The sequence below is a fragment of the Dermacentor silvarum genome, chromosome 1, assembly GCF_013339745.2.
Source record: "Dermacentor silvarum isolate Dsil-2018 chromosome 1, BIME_Dsil_1.4, whole genome shotgun sequence".
Taxonomy (NCBI): domain Eukaryota; kingdom Metazoa; phylum Arthropoda; class Arachnida; order Ixodida; family Ixodidae; genus Dermacentor; species Dermacentor silvarum.
This window is the reverse complement of record NC_051154.1, coordinates 33,815,246-33,835,434: the sequence shown is the minus strand read 5'-3', so window position 1 is coordinate 33,835,434 and position 20,189 is coordinate 33,815,246. Positions and strand designations below refer to the sequence as shown.

The window sequence follows — 20,189 nt, the reverse complement described above, 5'->3', positions numbered from 1 at the left end:
AGTCGCCGTAATAAACAAAATGCTATAAATGCACGACGGCCGCTTACTTGCTGTAAGGCCGAGCATGCTTCATTGTAAGGCCGAGAATGACTGACAGATGTGACCAATTGTGCTCCCTCGGAAAGGACGGGCTAACCCGAGTGAATGACCCGGCTCTCGCTCTTCACAGGTCGACCAAGCACAAAACGTGTCGCCGGGCGCTGAACCCCTTCTTTCCGTGTCATGCGGGAAGAACGGACCGCGATGTGCTCAGCCACCCATCCGAAGCTGTGGTATATCACGGTAAGTTGAACAACAACAAATCGCCGGAACAAATCTGATACGGGTTCAAGGAGTCTCTTTGGACGGCTATCAGGTGTGAGTTAGTCACCTACAAATTGAGACAAAACCCAGTATCCGAAAGAGTTCGCCGTTGCCACCTTAAAATTTTCCTTTATCAGACCGTCTGCGAGATGAGTACTGTTTTAAGTACAGTTGAAGTTATCGGAATCTGTGGGTCTAGTTTCGACGTTATAGAGCGAGCCACTTTTTTCTCAACATTTTCAAAACAATATTTTTGTGCAGGTCCCACATAACATGCTCGCATAATCAAGCAAAGGACGCCCAAAGGTCAGATGCGCAGTTCACCTGGCCTTCATGGGAGCAAGATTTCTCATAAGCAACCAGTTTCCTTGGCTTTTGAAAGAATTTATTAACCCCAAAATCTAGCAGATTTCCCCCGAGTCCTTCGTGAGGAACACGATTAAATGCCTTGGACATATCAATACAAATTGCATCGATCTGTCTCTCGTTAAGTGCTTTTGTAGACATGCAATATTTCAACAAGCGGTGTGTGTGTGTGTGTGTGTGTGTGTGTTGTGGTGTGTGGGTGTGTGTGTGTGTGTGTGTGTGTGTGTGTGTGTGTGTGTGTGTGTGTGTGTGTGTGTGGTGTGTGTGTGTGTGTGTGTGTGTGTGTGTGTGTGTAAACTTTTTATTTACAAAAGTCCTGAGGCTCGACTCTCAAGCCGAGGTGGGCCGCAGCCACGATGGCACCGTTAGGCCCAGCCCTTCAGCGACATCGTGGGCCCTCTGGACAGCCCGTAGCTGATCTTGAAAAATGAACTCTGTAGCATTTCCCCCCAATGGAGCCATTCTTCTTCAGGGTTGTTGAGAGTCGCAGGTCATCCCGCGAGCATGTGTCGGATCCCAATGATGCCATTGCACGCATGACAATCTGTCTTGATCTCCCTTTCTGGATAAATTTTATTTTCATTTCATTTCATTTTATTACCTTAAAGACCCCGTTCGGGGTATTACATAAGGGGTGGTTAATATGTTTACACAAGAAAATGCAGGTGTTACGGTGAAATACAAGTTTGAACAGTTTCCAAAAATTCTGAATGACATGTGATGGCAGCGGCATTGAAGGGTAGGTCGTTCCAGTGTCTGGCAGCCCGAGGAAAAAATGAAGTCTGAAACGTGACAGTTCGTGTGCGAGGACGAGTCGATGGCTGGTGCGCTGTGACATGCGTGAGGATGATGGCGTGATGCAAGGTGGGCGGCTTAGCGAGCTGTAAAAGAATTTGTGATAAAGAGAGAGCGTGGCGATACGACGACGAAAAGCAAGAGATGTCAAACTAGATTATGTCTTTAAGCGTGAAATGCTGATGTTATATGAATATGAAGAATGGATGAATCTAGTCGCACGATTCTGAACTGATTCGAGTGCATTGATGATATATGTTTGGTGAGGGTTCCAGATGGCAGCGGCATATTCCAGTTGTGGTCTGACAAATGATTTGTATGCGAGTAGTTTGACGTGCTGCGGAGCTTGACGAAGGTGGTACGGCGTGGGATAAGTTCCTGTTTGTAATTGTCGCAGTGAAACTGCCTGAGCCCTGTTCAGCTTTGAATGTGGCAATGGAAATTGTCTGCGTCCTAGATAGTAGTGTTTAGTAGTGTTTAGATTCCCCGGCCTGGTGGTGGACGGCTCGGTTGTGACTGTCACGGCTAGCAAGTCCTCGTGCCAAGTCATGAGTAACCTCATTGAGGTTAGCCCGGGTCTCGTCCAATTCTCGCATATGCGCAGGAAACCATTGGATTTCAGTTCTCATACTCATAGCGTTTTTAATAAGTTTAGCTGCAACCCTGGCCACGTAGCCTTTATCGAAACCCTTTATAGCAGCTTTGGAATCACTGTAAATAAAAGTCCATTTATTGCTCCTGATGGCTAGAGCAATTGCCACTTGCTCCGCCACCATGGAATCCTTGGTAAAGACAGTGATATTTGTATCCGGATATTTACACGCATGCTACTCGAGCCGTCAACCAATCATGAAAAAGTAAAGCTTCATAATTACCAATAAGTAGTTCGCAATCAATTCTGCGTTGCGGCGTAAAATCGGTTCGGGATGCAATTTGGGCCAACTGACTTATATGCATCAATGTCGAGGAGCAAGTAAAGTATTCCCTGTTCGGATAAAACAACATCTGGCATGCCTGGTCGTTGCTTGCGGCCCAGAAAATAGGAACGGAAGAGCGAAGGATGCGAAGGCGTATAAACAGAGAATGAAAATACTGATTACATTCCTTAGCAATTCCTAAATCATTATTTATGGGATACGCCCACCAGCGTCAACGTCGTTCATATATTTGAGGCGATGGGGCTAAGTGACAATCGGAGGGGGGGACCAGGGGCAGTCATCGTAAATTCTCTGAACACTATTCTTTAGCAAATGCAAACGAAAATAAGTGAAATTCCTAACGTCCAACTGAAGTACCGGCGCTGCACATTGGGCGCAAAATTTAAAAAATAAAACGTTTATTTGCGAACTGGCGATATACATATACCTTAAAAAAAAAAAAAAAAAAAAAAAAAACAGTACTGCCCTTCCTTTGCTCCGCTAGTAATCAACCTATTTCCACCAAATAACAGCAAATAACAAGCATGCTTATGTGTCTGACTTAAAGGATCGAAGCTTTACCTTGGCGCCAACTGCGACTATCTAGTTAGCCACACCTGCAGATCTCAGATACACGTGAAATGCAGATATGTTCTCATTAGACAACCGCGGAACCTATTTAAGCAATGAGTCTGTTTCAGAGAAGAAGCAGAATTCTACCCACTGCAGGAAGGAAAATTACGTTAGGACCTCGATTTTCTTACACGAATGGTCACAAATTGGTAAGTTACAAGAAAAAAAAAAAAACTAATTGACGCACGACTTTGGAAATTCCTAACTCGGCACGAAAACTGTATATCGCAGTTTTGTAACTGCACATCTTAGAAGATCTGAAGCGGTCAAATGTGATACACAAATTTACAGCGTACATGAAATTGTTACGTACGATGTTCACTAAGGCTTTGCAAAGAAGCCCTCCCCACAAATTAGTGATAATCAACTCTGCTCGCTTTAGGCGTCGCAATAGGTGAAGTTTACAGAATTGTGATGTTTTCTTTATTGCTGAGTTACAGAGCTGTAAAGTTTATACATCAGTTTTTTTTTATTATTATTATTTTGCGATGTCCGAGATTGGGCTAGTTTGTATTCCATGATCAAACTTAGCGTGTAAAGAATGGGCGCGATAGAGAGGAAGCATACGCTAACTTCAACCTAAAGCTTTATTTCTGATATCATGCTATGAGATATATGACCATCGCATGAAGGGTGATAAAAAAAGTGACAACCACACGCTATAATGAAGGGGGGGGGGGGGGATTCTAAAATTCAAGTAACGTGCCAGAATCTGTTCATCAGCCATCACCTACACACGTGGCAATTCGTTCAATTCCGTATTTATATTCCTTGCTAATTATGCAATTTTTAAGAATTTTCCTGAAAATGTTGATGGCTTAGCTAAAAATGTGCTCTCTACAGCCCGTGGACTGACTTTTCCGCTTTTACTAACCCACCAAACGACGAGGCCCTAAATGCCAGTTTCCCCCGCCTATCTCATGGGTCAGTCTCGGACCCCTCGCCGATCACGTAACCAAGCCCCGGCTTCTTAGAAGCGAGCTCAGTTTGGGGCCGAAGCCTGGTGACGAAAAGTGGCACGACTAGAAGGATAATTATGCGGGGATTGGAACGCGAGCTCATTTTCGCTCAGACGTGTCCCGGCGGAAGGACTCGGGTACGGAAACAAGATATGCCAGGCATTTTTACAGCGCACTTGCTGGGCCCAGCCACGCATGGCGGTATAAGACGGTTAATCTCGGTCGTCCTTTATCCACTATCGCAGATCTTCATAGCTCGATCCCCTCAACAGATCGCGAGCGTTCTTTTCCTCCTGAGGGACCTAAGCTAAACGACTAGAAGTCTAGAAAAAAAAGAAAAAAGTCGCTCCTTCCACGGAGGAGACGACAGATGTTGATTCCCTCCGCACCGCCTCAGCAGCGCGTGACTTGGCGGCGGCCATGTTGTGATACACGCGGCTTATCTCCGTGCTGAGAGGCGAGCGGCAGCCTATCTAGGAGGGTCGGCGACCCACGCGAGGCGCATACGCAATTCCGACTCGTCGCTGCAGAAACTTTTTTTTTTTTTTTTTTTTTCAGTGCAGCGAGCGACTTATCTGTAGGCGCTGAGATGGGCTTTTTGTAGTACGACTGACGATGACAACTGTTCTTGAATCTCGCGGCAACCATCTCGCTCTCCAAAGCGGCAAGTGTTCGCTGCTCGCTTTCCTGGCCTTTCTTAGCACCCAAGTCGTGGCTGTCAGCACCGGCGCGGAGCGTCGCCTCCCCCTCCCCCCTTTTCTTATAGGCACCATGAGAATACAGTACAGAACGGAAATTGGCAAGAGTCGCCTGTTTGCATTCCACTCGTCGACTGCAGCTGGCGTATAAGACACCGCATTACTCAGACGACGCAGATACGGATGACGCACTGCGCACAATAGGAATGAAGAGGCAGGCATCCCTCTTGCATATTTAACGCGAGCACGCTTCGGGAGTTTCTGCCGTTTCGCCAGACATCGATATTGTGTGGCGGAGACCTTCTAGCTTGCTCGCGAAAACCGACTGATGGATGCGTTATAGTGGCGCACGTTGGCTCATAAAGCCGCCATATAGTGGAAGGCTCCGGATTAAGTTAGCCCACGCGCTTCTTTAGCGCATTCACGTATTACGCATGCAGTCGTACTAATTGTTAATGACGCTACTTAACGTGGACAAGTCGAATGAGGGACTAGTTTTGCGGGAACAAATTTTATACGAGCCACTTTTACGCCTAGCAAACGCGGAAACTCGCTGGCCGATAATGGAGAGAGCAGCACCGACTTTGGCCGGGCAGCTTCCATGTGAACGGGGACCGAGTCAATTAAGCGCATAGACGTGTTTCAGGCGGTGTCAGAAAATGCATTTAACTAGGGCATGTCAAATATTAAAGCGGTTCCTTAAATATAAATACATCCACGTTGCTGGCCATTATAGAATCTGAAGAACGCAATCGGACAATTAACTTTTTGTAAGAGGCGCTGCAATCGCCATAAGAAGGTTGTAGCACTTTCCGTGGGCACTCTGTATACGTTTTTATATTTCAGATTGAGGTATGCTACTGCTTTAAACAGAATAGGGGGTTTTAGATTTTGCGTAAACAAAGTTAAGGGGACGCAATTATTATTTGATTTGTACACATATACACACAAGGACACAAAGGGATTAAGGAGGTAGCAAGCTGACAACTGCCACCGAGAGGGGCACGACGCCTGCCTACTCCTATAGGAGGAGGGAATAGAGGAAATGGAAAATATGAGAAAAGAGGAAATAAAGAAATGACGGAGACACAGACAAAACAAAACAAGAATACAAATAATGTCTATAAACGGGAGGCCAAGTCAGTGGGGCTCGATGGGCCTGGTCACGTCGAGCAGCGCTCCCCCTTGGAAATAAGCAATCGTCAAGGGTCGCACATTGCAGCCCCATAAGTCTATACTCCTTAATTAGTAATGCGCGCTGCGCGACGAATGCGGGACCGCCAGACTTACAAAAGAACGCAAGAAGCTGTAAAAAAGAAGCACAAAGGATTACAAAAGAACGGATGCCGGGAGTTTTGAGTACGAAAAGGTCCCGTTGGGTACCCAAACCCGTTTGCGGACGCAAAATCTGAAACTCCCTAATCACAGCCACGCACGAGGAAAACATGCGTCGGGCCTCCCACACCAGACCCCGTTGGAAATGTGGAAGTTGTAAAGCACGGCTCGTGTCCAGTAGAGGCCTTGCGATATCTGCGTTTCACGGGAAATCTACGCTCTGCAGGCCATACGTCACGCATGCACAAGTTCTACGCAGAAAAAAGTAATCAAATTACCGAGTAACGGCCAAGCACCAAATGAGTTTTTACTCAGTTTCGAAAGTGCTTGCGCAGAATACTCATTTATACCAGACTAGCTCGTCTAGACTGGAACCACCTTCCCAGTGCCATCGCCAGCATTGAAGATGCACACTCATTCAAGGCCGCAGTTGTTGACCACTTCACAGAATAACCTGCACAGCTATTTGTTAATTCAATAAGTTTTGTATTCTATATGTATATTTGTCATTCAAGGCCTTTGGTATTGACCTGTTAACCTGCTCTGTTAATCATTGTTCTTTTTCTTGTTTGGTTTTGGTTTTTTTCATACACAGCTTTGTTGTTGTTTACATTATCGCGCTTGTCTGATCAGAATGTACCCGCCCCCTCTGTAATGCCACTTAGGCCCTGAGGGTATTGCAATAAATAAATAAATAAATAAATAAATAAATAAATAAATAAATAAATAAATAAATAAATACTAATCAATAAAAAATATCCCTTATTTGGAAGTTAAAGTCGCGTAATCGTGGAGAGCGATCAGAAAGCCCAGCATTACCGGCCTATTTGCCCTCAAAAATACTTGTTTTTCAAAACTGAAATCGTCCAGCTTGCTCCTGTTTTTCAAGGGCAAAAAAAAAAAAAAAAATGTTTTACGTGCCGAAACCACGGTCTGATTGTGAGGCACGCCGTAGTGGGGGACTCCGGAATAACTTGGACCACCTGGGGTTCTTTAACGTGCACCTAAATCCAAGTATACACAGGTGTTTTCGCATTTCGCCCCATTGGAATGCGGCCGCCGTGGCCGGGATTCGATCCCGCGACCTCGTGCTATGCAGCCCAATGTTTTTCAAGGACAAGCTGTCAGTGATAAACAAGAGCTAAACTGGAGTATGGGTTTCACCGTCCCCAAAATGCAGCACACCGGTTTACGAGGGACGCCGTGGCCGGAGGGCTCCGGATCTTTAACGTGCAGCCAAAGCACTGTACACGGGCATAATTGTTGTGCGCGTCCCGCCTGCATTGGAAGGCGGCCAACGCGGCCGGGAATCGAACAGGCGACCTCGTGCTCAGCAGCGCAACGTCATAGCCAGCGTGGCGAGGGCAGGGCAAGCTTTTGGTGCGGTCGCCTCTTCTGCTCGTTGCGAGGGCCGATATGGCAGCGTGGCATACTGCCAGAGAAAAAAAGCGTAGCGATTTCGTGCTTCCAGGTAACCACCTTTTGCGTCATGACGTAACGACAAAGTAGAAAAGAAACTGGCTGTAGAAAAGATATTATTGAATTGTGTAGGGCTCTCTAATTTATCCGGAGCCCTCCACTACGGCGTGCCTCATAATCAGAACTGGTTTTGGCACGTAAAACCCCAGAAAGAAGAAAGATGCTTGCCTATGTGCGTGCGTGCGTTTATTATTATTTTTTTTTTTTTGGGGGGGGGGGGGGTAGCAGTTTAGGACTCTCACTGAAAAAAAGAAAGAAAGGGTCGAAAATATGTTTCGGTTAGGGAGTCTACGAGGGCGCCATTACGCAACACTGCTGCAGGTCGTCAAGAAGAAATTGAGCCGCCTCAGTTTATAAAACAAGTTCCATAATTATGAGTGCTGGTTATGATGCTCGGCGTTTCACTGAGACGAAAACTGCTAATAACGGTACGCCAATGTTCACTGCCAGCGCTTCTGACCTGATCCTACATAGCTTATTAGCCGCAGATAGCTTCGGAAAGCGTTCACCTCTGCAAAATAAAGGGCTCCGCAAGTGTTCAAAGAGCTAATCACACCCTGTGGAAATTAGATGAAGCTGCGTGGAATGTGAAAATATGCATTTCCTAAACCAATTAACAACACAAAGTACACATTCCAAAGAGAGCGAAAGACAAACATCACATGCGCTTGGCGCCCAACGCCTAAAATTCCAACAGATGCGTAGCCTTTCGCTTACGCTCTTCAATGTAGCCGGAAATCGGCCACGTACACAAGGCGAAAAGTTTGCGGCATTTGTATGGAAGCAAAGAGTCACTGTGGCCCGAACAGAAAAGTCAGAGGCATGTGATCAAGTTCCCCAACTGTCTATCGACATAAAGACACGAAGAAACAAAATCGTAATGCACAAAAGTCTACCGAGTGCAACTTGAACACCCAGCGCCAGAGAATTAATCGCGCGAAAACCGCACACCTGAGTCGTGCTACCCGCTCAGGGCCGCCCGGAAGTAAACTCAGGGCTGTAATTGATTGATTCTGGGGTTTTACGTGCCAAAACCAGTTCTGATTATGAGGCACGCCGCAGTGGAGGGCTCCGTATTAATTTTGACCACCTGGGGTTCTTTAACGTGCACTACAACGCAAGCACACGGGCGTTTTTGCATTTCGCCTCCATCGAAATGCGGCCGCCGCGGCCGGGATTCGATCCCGCGATCTCGTGCTCAGCAGCGCAAAAATTCAGGGCTGTATATCGTTCAGCTGGTGCTTCAGCAAGGATACGCAGGAATGCGCGGAACCGTTGCCAATGGTTCCAAGGGAGTGCTCATCAGGCGCGAGCACAAGGATCACAAGTTCCCCCTGGCGACCAGGCAGCGCCTGTATTACGAGCTACCATGGCATGGCTAGGCAGGCACGTCTGCGGGAGGAAGCTATATCAACCCCCCCTCCCCCCCCCCTTTTTTTTTTTTTTTAAACAGTTGAAAGTGGGACGAAGAGGTAGACCGTACATCTGAGAGATGCCTGCTAAAAGGCGCCTTCTCAGTGGGATACACAAGGTGGAGGCTGAATAGCATTGCGCAACTTGGCGGCGGAAGAAAAAGCACGCAGAGGAGACATCCCTCGGCGGAGAAGAGAAGTAGGCCGGGGCGGCAGCGCGCGCGCGCGCCACTGCATGGTCCCGGCGGTCGGAGCTTCCGGAGAAACAGGCCGAGACCAGAAACGAGTGACCTGCGGGCGGGGGCCGCTAGGAGGAAACATTCGCTTTCCCTCGCGCGCACCAAGCTTCCTTGTTCGTGGCGTGGCCCAGAAAGAAAAAAAAAAAAGAAAAAAATAGGAGTGCAACGTTCTCGCCCCACGCGTCAGTGACCCGCTCGCGCAGCGCGCCCCGCCTCTGGCGGCACACCACGAGCGGGCACCTATCTGAGGAACCCTCCACGGGACGATACACGCTGCCTTGACTCGCGCTTGGCAATTTCTGCGGGAATCCGTGCACCACGCAGGCTCTTGAATGTCGTGGCATCTGTATATGTATTTTGGAGGCTACAACGGGTAATACTGTAACGGACGAAAACAGCGTTGCGTCTATTCTTGTGTGGATGACAGTGTTCGTTATGAGAGTCTGCTTCTGTCGGAGTAAACAAGCTTAGTGCAGAAGGAATCAGTGAAGTCTGTTTTGTTATTATTAGTATTAATTTTTGTCTTTAAAAGCCGCGTTATCTGCGAGTGCAATCTCGCGGAAGGAGAAAGGTGTTCCTCACGTAACGCAGGCACTGGAAACACCGGAGACATTCACCGGCTGCAAGCACTGCACGTCACAAAACTGCTGGGCGATTATGTCTCCAAGAAAAAGAAAGAAAAGCAGAAATATCAAAATCGGTATGTTTTTTTTTTTTTTTGTTTCCTTCTTCCTTTCCATAACGAAGGCATGTCACCAAGATGTCTACCGTTTCTCGTTAGTCCGACGTGAAAGTCCCGTTTCTCAATGCCCCATCGCTTGGCACGCGGACCTCCTCGAGGGCCGTCGCCACGGATACGCTAGCAGGAGGGAGCAGCAGTGTCCACGCGCCTGCCGATCGCTGGCCAGCAAAGCGCAGAGAAGGCCAGGAGCAAGAGCGGATGCCGCTCCACAACGGGAGGCGCCCGTGCTCCCGAAAAGCGGCGCGGCCGTATCGAGGTCAGTCCGGGGTGACTCTTCGCCGGGCGTTCCGGGCCGCCGGCGAACAATGCCAACCGCCCACCCAGCGGCACCGGAGGCAAACGAGCGCGAGCATGGACGGACGGCGATTGAAAGTAGGAGTGGCAGCACAACTCAGTGCAGCACTCCCCCACAGTCGTGCGCTTAATTCGCTTCCATTACCGCAAAATGTAACAACGCGCTTCAAGCAGTGTGTATCCTCTTTTTGCGAATTATGAACCCATCACTATCCTACATTAAGAACCATGGAACACTGCGCTTGACTTCGACAGGCACTGTGAATCTCACATCAGCTTACATTACATTCACATCAGCGTGTAGACAGCGGTAATTTAGAGTTTGCGCACCGATACAAAAAAAGAAAAAGCGGGAGATAGAGGAAATAAAGGGTCGGTCGCGCCCTGACTGGGACCGAAGTGCATGGCATCAATGTTCAGGCTTCAAACGTGGCCATGGTTTGGTGGCCAGATTTACTCTAATGGTCAACTTGATGGCCAGTTTTATTGGTGGCGGCCAGTTTTACTGTAATATTGATAAATGGCCGCACGCAGCCGTTATAATTTTGTCTTGTGGGAACGCCGACATGATTAGCGGCCTCAGAGCCAACTGTGGACGATGTGATGAATACTCGCGCCTATGGACTGAATCTAATCACTGTCGCCTTTGAACGACTGCTAACTTTGCTGCGCGTTAACTTAGGGCCGTGCGCGCAGGAGCCACGAAGGAAGAAGTTCACTCTTTGGGATCCGTTTCGAGACTGGTTTATTTGCAGTAGTAAAAGACTAGAGTGGGGAAAGGAAAGTGGAAAAAGAAGTAAAGAACACAGTAAAAGGGCGTGAGTCAGGCACGTGCAGTGCCGTGGAGAGGGTGCAGTGGCCACTATCGGGTCGGTGACACGTGGCACCGTGGTAATCACGATTATTTGCTCGGACGGTGTCGTTAATGGCCCCCCTTGGCTCTCGCTTGCTTCTCGGTAGCGTCTTCGCGGTTGACAACTTATAATCGAATGTCTTGTTAGGCGCCCCCGCCTCCGCTTCTCAGTAGCGTATTCACGGTTGTCAGCGAAGGTCTCAACAGACGAAGGCGAGGCGGGACGCGCGAGCTGAGGCGCGAGGACGTCTGTAAGTCGTTATTAAACAATGTCACGGTTCAGCCATACGGTGGTATTATAACTCTAATCGTACATGTCTGCATGTACGTCACGTATCATTAAAGGCCGGGATTACGAAATCTCCGAGCGCATCTTCGCACACAAAACCTATGAAAGCCCTCGCAGGTGTTCTATACGCTAGAATAGCGCTTTTGAAGAAAGCAAAACACGTTTTGCTATAACAGTTGCGTCGGTCACCGACTTTACTGTTCGATCTTTCACGGACGCAATCAACGAACGCCTGCCTATAGCATGTGCCTGTCACCTTGAATTCGACGGCAGTAGGTGACACTCGGCCGAGCAAACTCCTGCGGTCCGTGCGCACCGTCAGTGGCGAAACGTTTTTTGGAGGGAAAAGAACAATGCACAATGGGCACGGGCATAGAATGGCCTCGGCGATGGCGAGAAAAGCTCGGCTTGCTCGGCAACACCACACGGGCCGCCGCCGCAGCGAATCGACCGGCAGCAGCCCAACACGGATTGCCAAGATGGCGCCTCGCGCGGAAAACAGGCCCTGACCTCAAAAGAGCAGAAAAGAAAGCCGAAGGCACGCTCGGCCGCTGCTCACGCGCGACCTTTCCTCCAAGGGAAAGGGCGGTACAGCTGACGCTGCATCGGCGTGCCCGTAACGGTGCTCCTCCACCGAGTCCTAAGGGCGGGAAGCGCACGTTTCCTACACGGCGGTGCAATCATGACGGCGACAGCCGCACCCGAGGAACGCGGGAAGTTGCTCCCCGGGACACACGCCGCGAGCGACGAGATACGCATCGGGGGAGAGCTCCAGGGCCAATTTAGACCACACAGCTGGGCTCTTGCAGAGCGCTGCCGAAATGCGCGCGCCGTTCAAGCTCCGCGCGGTTGCTGCGCGTTGCGTGTGCCTCCCCCCAGAGCGCACGATGCTTACGGCCGGCTTCTGCCGTAAGACCAACGCGCCGATGCTCCATAAATCGCTTGCGACAAACTGCACACACTTCCGGAAAACCAGCATGCCGGAGAGCCGACACGACATAAACCGACTTATGGCCAAGTGCAGAATGATTGCGGCACATCCGCGCAAAACCTCGCCGAGAGCTCACCAAAAATGTGCGCGCTTTCGCTTGGGTTTCGCACCGTACAATGGGTGGCGCCCGAAGGCATAAAATGGGCCCCAGTCAACTAAGCATTCATGATTCTCGGCAAAAGGTTCTAGATGACCCCTCTGAGGAAGACACAAATGCAGACAAGAGGTGACACGTCCACAAAAAGGTAAAAGAAGCAACGTATCTGCCCAGTGTTTCGAACCCGCTGTGGAGTAGCTGTCGCCAGGACCTGTGGTGGTGGGTCTTCTGGCGCTTCGATGCTCAAGAGAGTAGGGAAGAGAAACTCTTCCAATTTCCATCGCTTTGGGGAAAAGAAATTCCACACGAATGATTATGCACGGTCATAATGACAGGGCGAAGCTTTTAATAATGTTGTTTTAATAATAACGTGGGTGAGTAATTACACTCACCACGTCGTATAGTATACTAAAAGACCTAAAATTCTTGGTCAGTAACACATCCGCACGTTTGGTCGCGAAATATCGAGAGGAAATTTTCCCAGTAAGCACACCAGGCAGCGCAGGATTCTCAAAACGCTGCCACACTGGTTTTATCGTATTTTTGTTCCTGACTCAAAGCAAACTACCCAGTATGACTAGTGACATAGGAAAGACACAGGCTATATAGCAGCATCGATTAAATCCCGGGTTTAAAACCTGGTTAAATTCCACGACGATAAGACCACGATGACAAACACAAAGGCGTGGGAGCGTAGAGCTGCCGCGTAGCGGGTGTCGGCCGTGCCCCAGCCGTTCAGGAGCCGAGAGATCCATCACTTTTGGTCATTAGCGAATACGCAAGGATCAGAAATGCTTCGCTGCCTGCTTGATTACGCTCTGAAAGATGCCGAAAGGCATGCTGTGCGCATGCTGTGCGATGGTGGCTAGAACCACAGAAGTGGTAGACTACCTCTGTTCTTTTATGCCATATTGTGCGACCTACATATTTAAACCTGATATCGAGAGCTTGGCATTATCCACTGTCATACTTGTAACACTAGAAAATTTGCTAAAAGCAAATTTAGTAGAAAGGTATGTGCCCGTTACATTCTAAGCGAGTGTCCTTTCATCCAACCTGAAATACACAACATTTTTGCTGGGTGTAAAAATGCAAGCTTGGCGGTTTACCTTCTCAAAAACCTCCAACGGCGAACTTTATCTACGTAGAGGATGCGGTGAATTTTTAAAATTGGCCGATATCTGCTTGCTTCGCTGCAAATGACGTCGAAAGACGATAGTCTTATGCCGCCGCTGATACGTAACACCCTCTCATCTCCCACCCCTCACGCTCTTCTCCTCCCCTCTCACTCCTATCATGATGGTTGCAATGGAGGTTTTACTGAATTCAATCAATCCAAATTTCCCGCGTTCGCCCTGCGTTCGGGCCATCTGTTCGGGCCTTTTACTACTGTTGGCTTAAAGCCGGCTACAGAGCCGCGGCTTCAGTCGGCTTGTTTTTAACGCGTAGCATCTCTTCGACACCATTTCTAACGCGTTGATTTTTCATTTACTGACGTAAAAACCAGTCCAATGTGTATTCTTAATTAAATGAACACTGCGGACCACGCTTATGTACATATACGTTGCCTCAAATAGGCCTGAGGTTTCCTTTGCGTTGTAAAATGTTGGCGTGGATGACCCCGTGCCACCAGTGCTAGTAGCTTGGCTGGTTTTGGTCGGGCGGTTGAATCGAGTGCCAAGACAGTTTTTTTTTTCGCGCTTAGGTAGCCCAAGAAAGACTATCGTCTTTAAAATCTGCGTCATGACCCGCAATGCCGGGGAAAAAAGCGCACGTAGAGCTAAAGGCTGTTTCACATACTGCGACTGGAGCGAAAAAAATCGCATGCGTCACAATGCGATGTTTAGAGGGCTCGATTTACACGATCGCGATTTTAGTAATGCGGTTGGTGCGACGCCCAAGGTTGCTAGCTGCCAAAATCTACGGCATACGCCGCTTAATTTTTCAAATACAATGAAAGAACCTGTGCTGTACAATATTATTCACCTAAAAATATGACACTAAAGCGCTGTGTGTTCCACACGCACACGTAATTGCGCATAAGCCGTGCCTGTTCCTAGCCCTATTCTTCCACCAAACGCATCATCAAGCACCAACCCGAAAGCTCACGTCTGCCCCTGAAGGAAGCCGTAAACGATCTATCTGTGTGTGATTGCTGAACGTGGATGAAATTGGTGTTGTAAACTTTAATCTTAGAGCTAGCCTGGTTCGTCCTTCGCGGCGCGTGTGCTGTAATTATGTATACAGGTCCTCTCAATATTTCAAAAGGCGACGCCACAATTTTCGTAGGAGCTGCAGTCACTTGTGTACGTAGAATCATAGCATTCTAACAGACATGGGCGTCTACTTTCTCGTCGTGGGTCTGGCGCTGTTAGTATACTGACAGAAGCGTAAGTCGATATGGTACAGTACGTAGTGCGGTGGCGTTGCCCCATGGCAAACATTAAATACTTTGTTAGGAGTACATTTGCTTGGTTAATAACAAAATAAATAGCTAGAATTTTGCATTTGCAGTGGCAAGCGTAAAGTAGGAAGCTATCGGCCAATCTCATTGACATGCGTGTGCTTCTACCTGCTTTAGCAGGTTATCTTAAAGTGGGGATGAAAACCCATGATTACCAATAACCTATGCAACTGGAGAAGATGTTATGGTTCCTTCACTGGAAATTAAAGCAAGCATCCCAATCTTTTTCAGCTAGTCATGTACTTAACCTGCATTATATCAATGTTAGAGCATGCTAATGGGAGCCGTTTCAAACTAGATTAATCGACCAGAATAAGAAGGTACAAAGAAAGTCTCAAAGTACAATCTAATCTGGTATTCGCAAATAGATTGTATTAACAAAATGTTATGCCTGCTTGAATTGCCTGCATTAACCCAATGCTCAAAACAGGGGACATTGATTCCTTTTCTTTCTATCGAAAAGCTCCTTGAATGTCGACAGCATACGACATATTGTTCTGTGCTAAAGTGTTAAGGATTGATAGTATCCCTAAGCTTTTACATGATGTTTCCTTATGAATAACAATGAAATAAAACTGTTTACCTTTGCAAGTTTCAGAATCCAAACTGAAAATTTTGAGGCGAAAGCATGAATTAAAGCCGTGCACGTCCGCGCCAGCAATCATGCAGTAAGCTTTTAGCCACAATAGTATTTTAACTGAAAAGGTAGAGGCAACTCAAAAGAAACCTCAAATAATATGGGTAACATAACTCTGGTAAGGACACTTTAAGGGGGGGGGGGGGGGGGGGGGGCGTGGTGTCATTGTAGTGTCAGCTTGTGCGTTTTTTTTTTTTTTTTCTTGGCCAAAGTGCGATTCCGTCTGTACCTGTATTTAGTAGGGGTGTGCGAATATTCAAACTTTCGACTATTTTTCGACCAGTGTTGGCTATTCGATTCGCACCTGACTTTACTCTTCGAAGTATTCGAAATTCCGGAAAATAAACAACGGTTTCATTCGCTAAGAATAAAATCGCGGCGCTTCTAAATGGCGCGCGCAAACCCAATTCTCCTCGCGAAACCTCGACCTATCGGAAAGGTTAACGGCCGCCACCGCACCCGCATTTTAGACAAGGTAGCTACCGATCCTTTAGTGCTTGCTCACACACCTGAGCAACGCTATGACTCAACAGTTTGCAAAATCTGTATTTTCTGCTAATCTGACCAAGTGCGTGAAAACAAGATTTCCTGACTACAAACCTGACGAAGCAGCAAGCTTGGCTACATGTTCTTGGACCCTCGTTTCAAGCTTGCGGCATCCCCAAGATGATACAACAATGGGCAGATGGCTATGGAACTTAATAGTAGTTGAAGGTGCGCAAGAGAACACACAAAAGAGCACACAGGTGTCCCATGTGTTTCCGGCTCAGGAAAATGTCCAATCCACCTCAGCATTGTGGAAGAATTCTGACACCCTTCTAAGCCAGCAACAGCATTCACAGCCACAAGCAGAAGCAGAAAGGTACTTGCATGATGTGACTCTGCACCGAAAGGAAGAGCCGTGTCGCTGGTGGCAGGAGCTTACCCTTCTTTGCTGGCTCACCTTGCAAGGCAATACCTGGCCATAGCAGTCACAAGCGTGTCTAGCGGGCGCCTGTTCTCAGTGTCCGGTGCAGTTGTTACTAGCAGGAGAGCATGCCTACTTCCGGTACATGCCGAGCAGCTCGCTTTCCTCCATGACAACATTGAGTGATTCAACTAGTAGCCATACATTCTGTTGAACAGCTGTACTGGACTGTTCTTTTTTTTTTTTTTTCTAGGAACAACTATGTGGGAGTACGCCAGTTGTGCAACAAATTTGCTATTCTGGCCATTTTTCGCAGTACATTTTTTCGGTAATTTAACTTGGAAGTATTCGAAAGATATTCGAATTCGCCTCGCACCCAAAATTTTGCTATTCGCACAGCACTAGTATTTAGCATTCGTGTGAATATTATCGCATGTGTCTGTATCACGTTCTGATTAGCGTTTATTTTAATATACTGCAACACTGTCATTTATTCAACTGTGTTGAAATGCATAAAATGTGGCCACCCTGTAATGGTCAAGATAGTCAGCAGCATCGGCAAAAAATATGATGCAGATCCAATGCACTTGTTGGAATCGACACGAGGCGAAGCTTTCACGCAACGGTCAATTAAATTCTATAAAACTAGCTGTACTGTGCACAATTGCCTTTATTTTCATCCGCTGCAACACGGACTCCTATGCAATACTTCAAAAATTAAAAATTAAATTATGGAGTTTTACGTGCGAGAACCAGGATCTGAGTATGAGGCACCGTAGTGGGGTTCACCAGAATAATTTAGACCCCCTGGGGTTCTTTAACGTGCACCTGAATCTAAGTACACGGATTTTTTCGCATTTCGCCCCCATCGATATGCGGCTGCCGTGGGCGGGATTCGATCCCGTGACCTCGTGCTTAGCAGCCCAACACCACACAGCCACTACGCAACCACGGCGGGTGTAATGTTCGCTTATGCACTGCACAGGTCACAACTTTAGTGTCATGTAATGTATGCATAGCTCTGTGGACTCACTCAAACGTCAGCTCATTAAGACTAGGACCGACCCGCGAGATTGAGTTCGTAGCAAGCTCGGCTGCGTGAGTCGGCGGAAGCTAGCCCCGCTGAGTAGAAATTTGGTGAATATGAGTTAGAGCAAGCTCGGCTGAGTAGAAGTTTGGTGAATATAAGTAGAAGCAAGCTCGGCTGAGTAGAATTTTGATGATTATGAGTCAGAGTAAGCTTGGCGCTGAGCAGTATTTTGGTGAATATGAGTCAGAGCAAGCTCGGCTGAGTAGAATTTTGATGAATATGAGTCAGAGCAAGCTCGGCTGAGCAGTATTTTGGTGAATACGAGTCAGATCAAGCTTGGCTGAGTAGGATTTTGGCGAGTCTGCACAAACGCATTAAATCACACCATGGAATAAAACAGTAAGCAGCTGCGTCTCGCAATCTAACAAAAAGAAGATTCAGATAGACAAATGCCATGCTGTCTTTGTATATCTTGCAAGTTGCACGATACTTACTTTAGAGGCAGTAATAATGGGATATGGTTATGAGAGTTTATGCAGTAATACATTTAATTGCAAACCCATTGGCAACTTTGCCTCTGTTGTTGGGCACGGCTTATGCCTCGTGATAGGTCTGCGCACGTTTTTAGCAGTGGATGTGCAAGAACCACCAGTACTTGAAAATATGCTATCATTCGCAGGAAGGGATGCAACCGGCAGACTTCACTGCACGATTTTGATTTGCTTTTGTTTAATGTGTTATCTTGTGTATAAACACAAAGTGTTTGCCTGCTTTCCACATTGTTGCATGTGTTTTAAGGAGGTAGAGAGATAGAAGCAAGGTAAGGCAGGGATGTTTACGGCAAAGCAGTTTATTAGAATATTGCAATATGCACGACCAGCAAGAACAAAATAAATTTAATGCATTGAAGTAAGTGCAATATGCAGTAACCTTTTAAAGTGAGGGTTAATACAGGTCAAGTAAGGAAACAAAGTCTGCAACACATTGAATGTTTATTGGTTTCTGTACATGAAACAAATAATACATCAGAAAACTGAGATAAAACTGTTTAAATAATGCTTATCGCACAATGATGCTTCGAAAACGAATTGACGATGCTGTTTTCCAAGTCAAAGCGTTAAATATGCCATTGCAGAAAATCCATTACGATTTATAGTTTGCTCGTTCGCTTTGCGAGCTTGATAAGCAGTCGCGTCTCGCAGCGGAACAGAATCTTGACATAATTCATCGGGAAAAATACGCCTGAAAACCGAAACCAACAGACTGCAACTAAATGGTCGCGCGTACAGCGCGACGTTGAAACGTCGGATACTATGCTGTCAGATCTCCTCGACACAGCATTAGACCGTAGTTGCATATTCTTTAAATTGCTCCGTCCGTAAAAGCGTCCCACGCTACAACTGTGGCGTTTTCTTATATCGCGAGTAGCTTGTACGCAACAAACGAGAAAATTGGGGCGACATCCGAAGGTCATGTCTTGAGGGACACCTCGTAGTACTCATAACTCGCAGCGCGTTTGAATAACGGAAAAGCATGCAAAAGTGCGTACTATCAGCGCGCGAAGCGATTCGCGAACGTAAAAAAAAAAAAAACGTCGTTGATTAGCAACGTAGCGTGTTAACAAACGCATTAAAATAACACAACCGAATCTGACCGGCGAGTTATCTGCCTTGTTCGCGTGTCGGTGCTGATAGTACGTACCGCTTGCGCAATCCACGGCTTTATATTCTATTAGTTGCAGTGTTCAAGGCTTGTTAAAGGGACACTAAAGGGAAAAATGATTTCTTCTGTATCAGTAGATTACCCTTCCACAATACCGAGCCAGGAAGCTCGTTATTGTAAGCCAGAAAGAAACGAAAAACGCAGAGGCGAGTGGCGACGTCACCTTGAAGTTCCCGCACCAGCTGACCGTGACGTCAGGACTTTTGACAGCGTCTTCTAGGTCTTATTTAATTCTTTAGCGGTACAGATTAACTCCATTGTGTTCTAAAGGAGCCCAAGACTGAATATGGCAAGTTTCGCGAACCTTTATTGAGCCAACGTAGCCCAAATACGAAAAATTACTTTAGAAGTCGTGACGTCACACTGAAGTGCTGACGTTGGAGTTCCCGCGCGAAATTAAAAAAAAAAAAAAGTTAACTTTGAGCTTCATTTTCTCTGCTATTAACGACAGAAGAGTTTTCGAAGAATACTTTATCAGTCTAAGCTGATATATTGTTTTGCTTTAGTGTCCCTTAAAGCTCCAGACGAAGAAACTAGTTCCTCAGTCGCAACGGTAGAAGCTCCCCCATTCAGAATGCCGGAGCGTAAGCACGGATTCACGACCCTGCTTTATAACCTATAAGCGGCGCGTCGATGTAGAGACAGCGCTGAGACCGAGTGATTGCCTGCCCGCGGGCTTGACGTTTCTCCGAGGCTTATTATCTTAGAAAGCATGCATATATGGCCGTGGACACATCTAGCCAGTGCGTTATTGTCACCCCTCTTGCACATTGCACGGCAAGGCCAGTGTCTCATTCCGTGGCGATGGTCCTCGGTCTGTGCGGCCGTAGGGAAGTGTGGCGATACACGCAAGCTGGTTAGTAACACCTCTCGGATACAGGAACACATGAACTGCTACGTCAAGAAACCGCTTTCAGCTGGTGCCTGATATGATAAGTGATAAATATGTGAAAGTGATGTATTATAAGTGAAAATGAGAAGTGGCCGAACCAAATCTCAAGAACCTGTGTTCCGTTTCTGTAACCGC

General features: G+C 47.2%; 2 protein-coding genes across 7 annotated transcripts in view; one reads left to right on the top strand and one right to left on the bottom strand.

Moving 5' to 3' along the window:
* LOC119459749 (receptor expression-enhancing protein 1-like) overlaps nt 1–20,189 on the top strand; it is a 199,491-nt gene that overhangs the window by 98,134 nt on the left and 81,168 nt on the right. Inside the window, exon 2 of the mRNA XM_049666406.1 lies at nt 170–272. Within this exon, the coding sequence (XP_049522363.1) occupies nt 223–272 (50 nt within the window). The 5' untranslated portion in view covers nt 170–222. The remainder of the gene's footprint in view (nt 1–169; nt 273–20,189) is intronic.
* LOC119459688 (lysine-specific demethylase 3A) overlaps nt 1–20,189 on the bottom strand; it is a 335,630-nt gene that overhangs the window by 284,108 nt on the left and 31,333 nt on the right. The gene's annotated exons all lie outside the window — the stretch shown is intronic.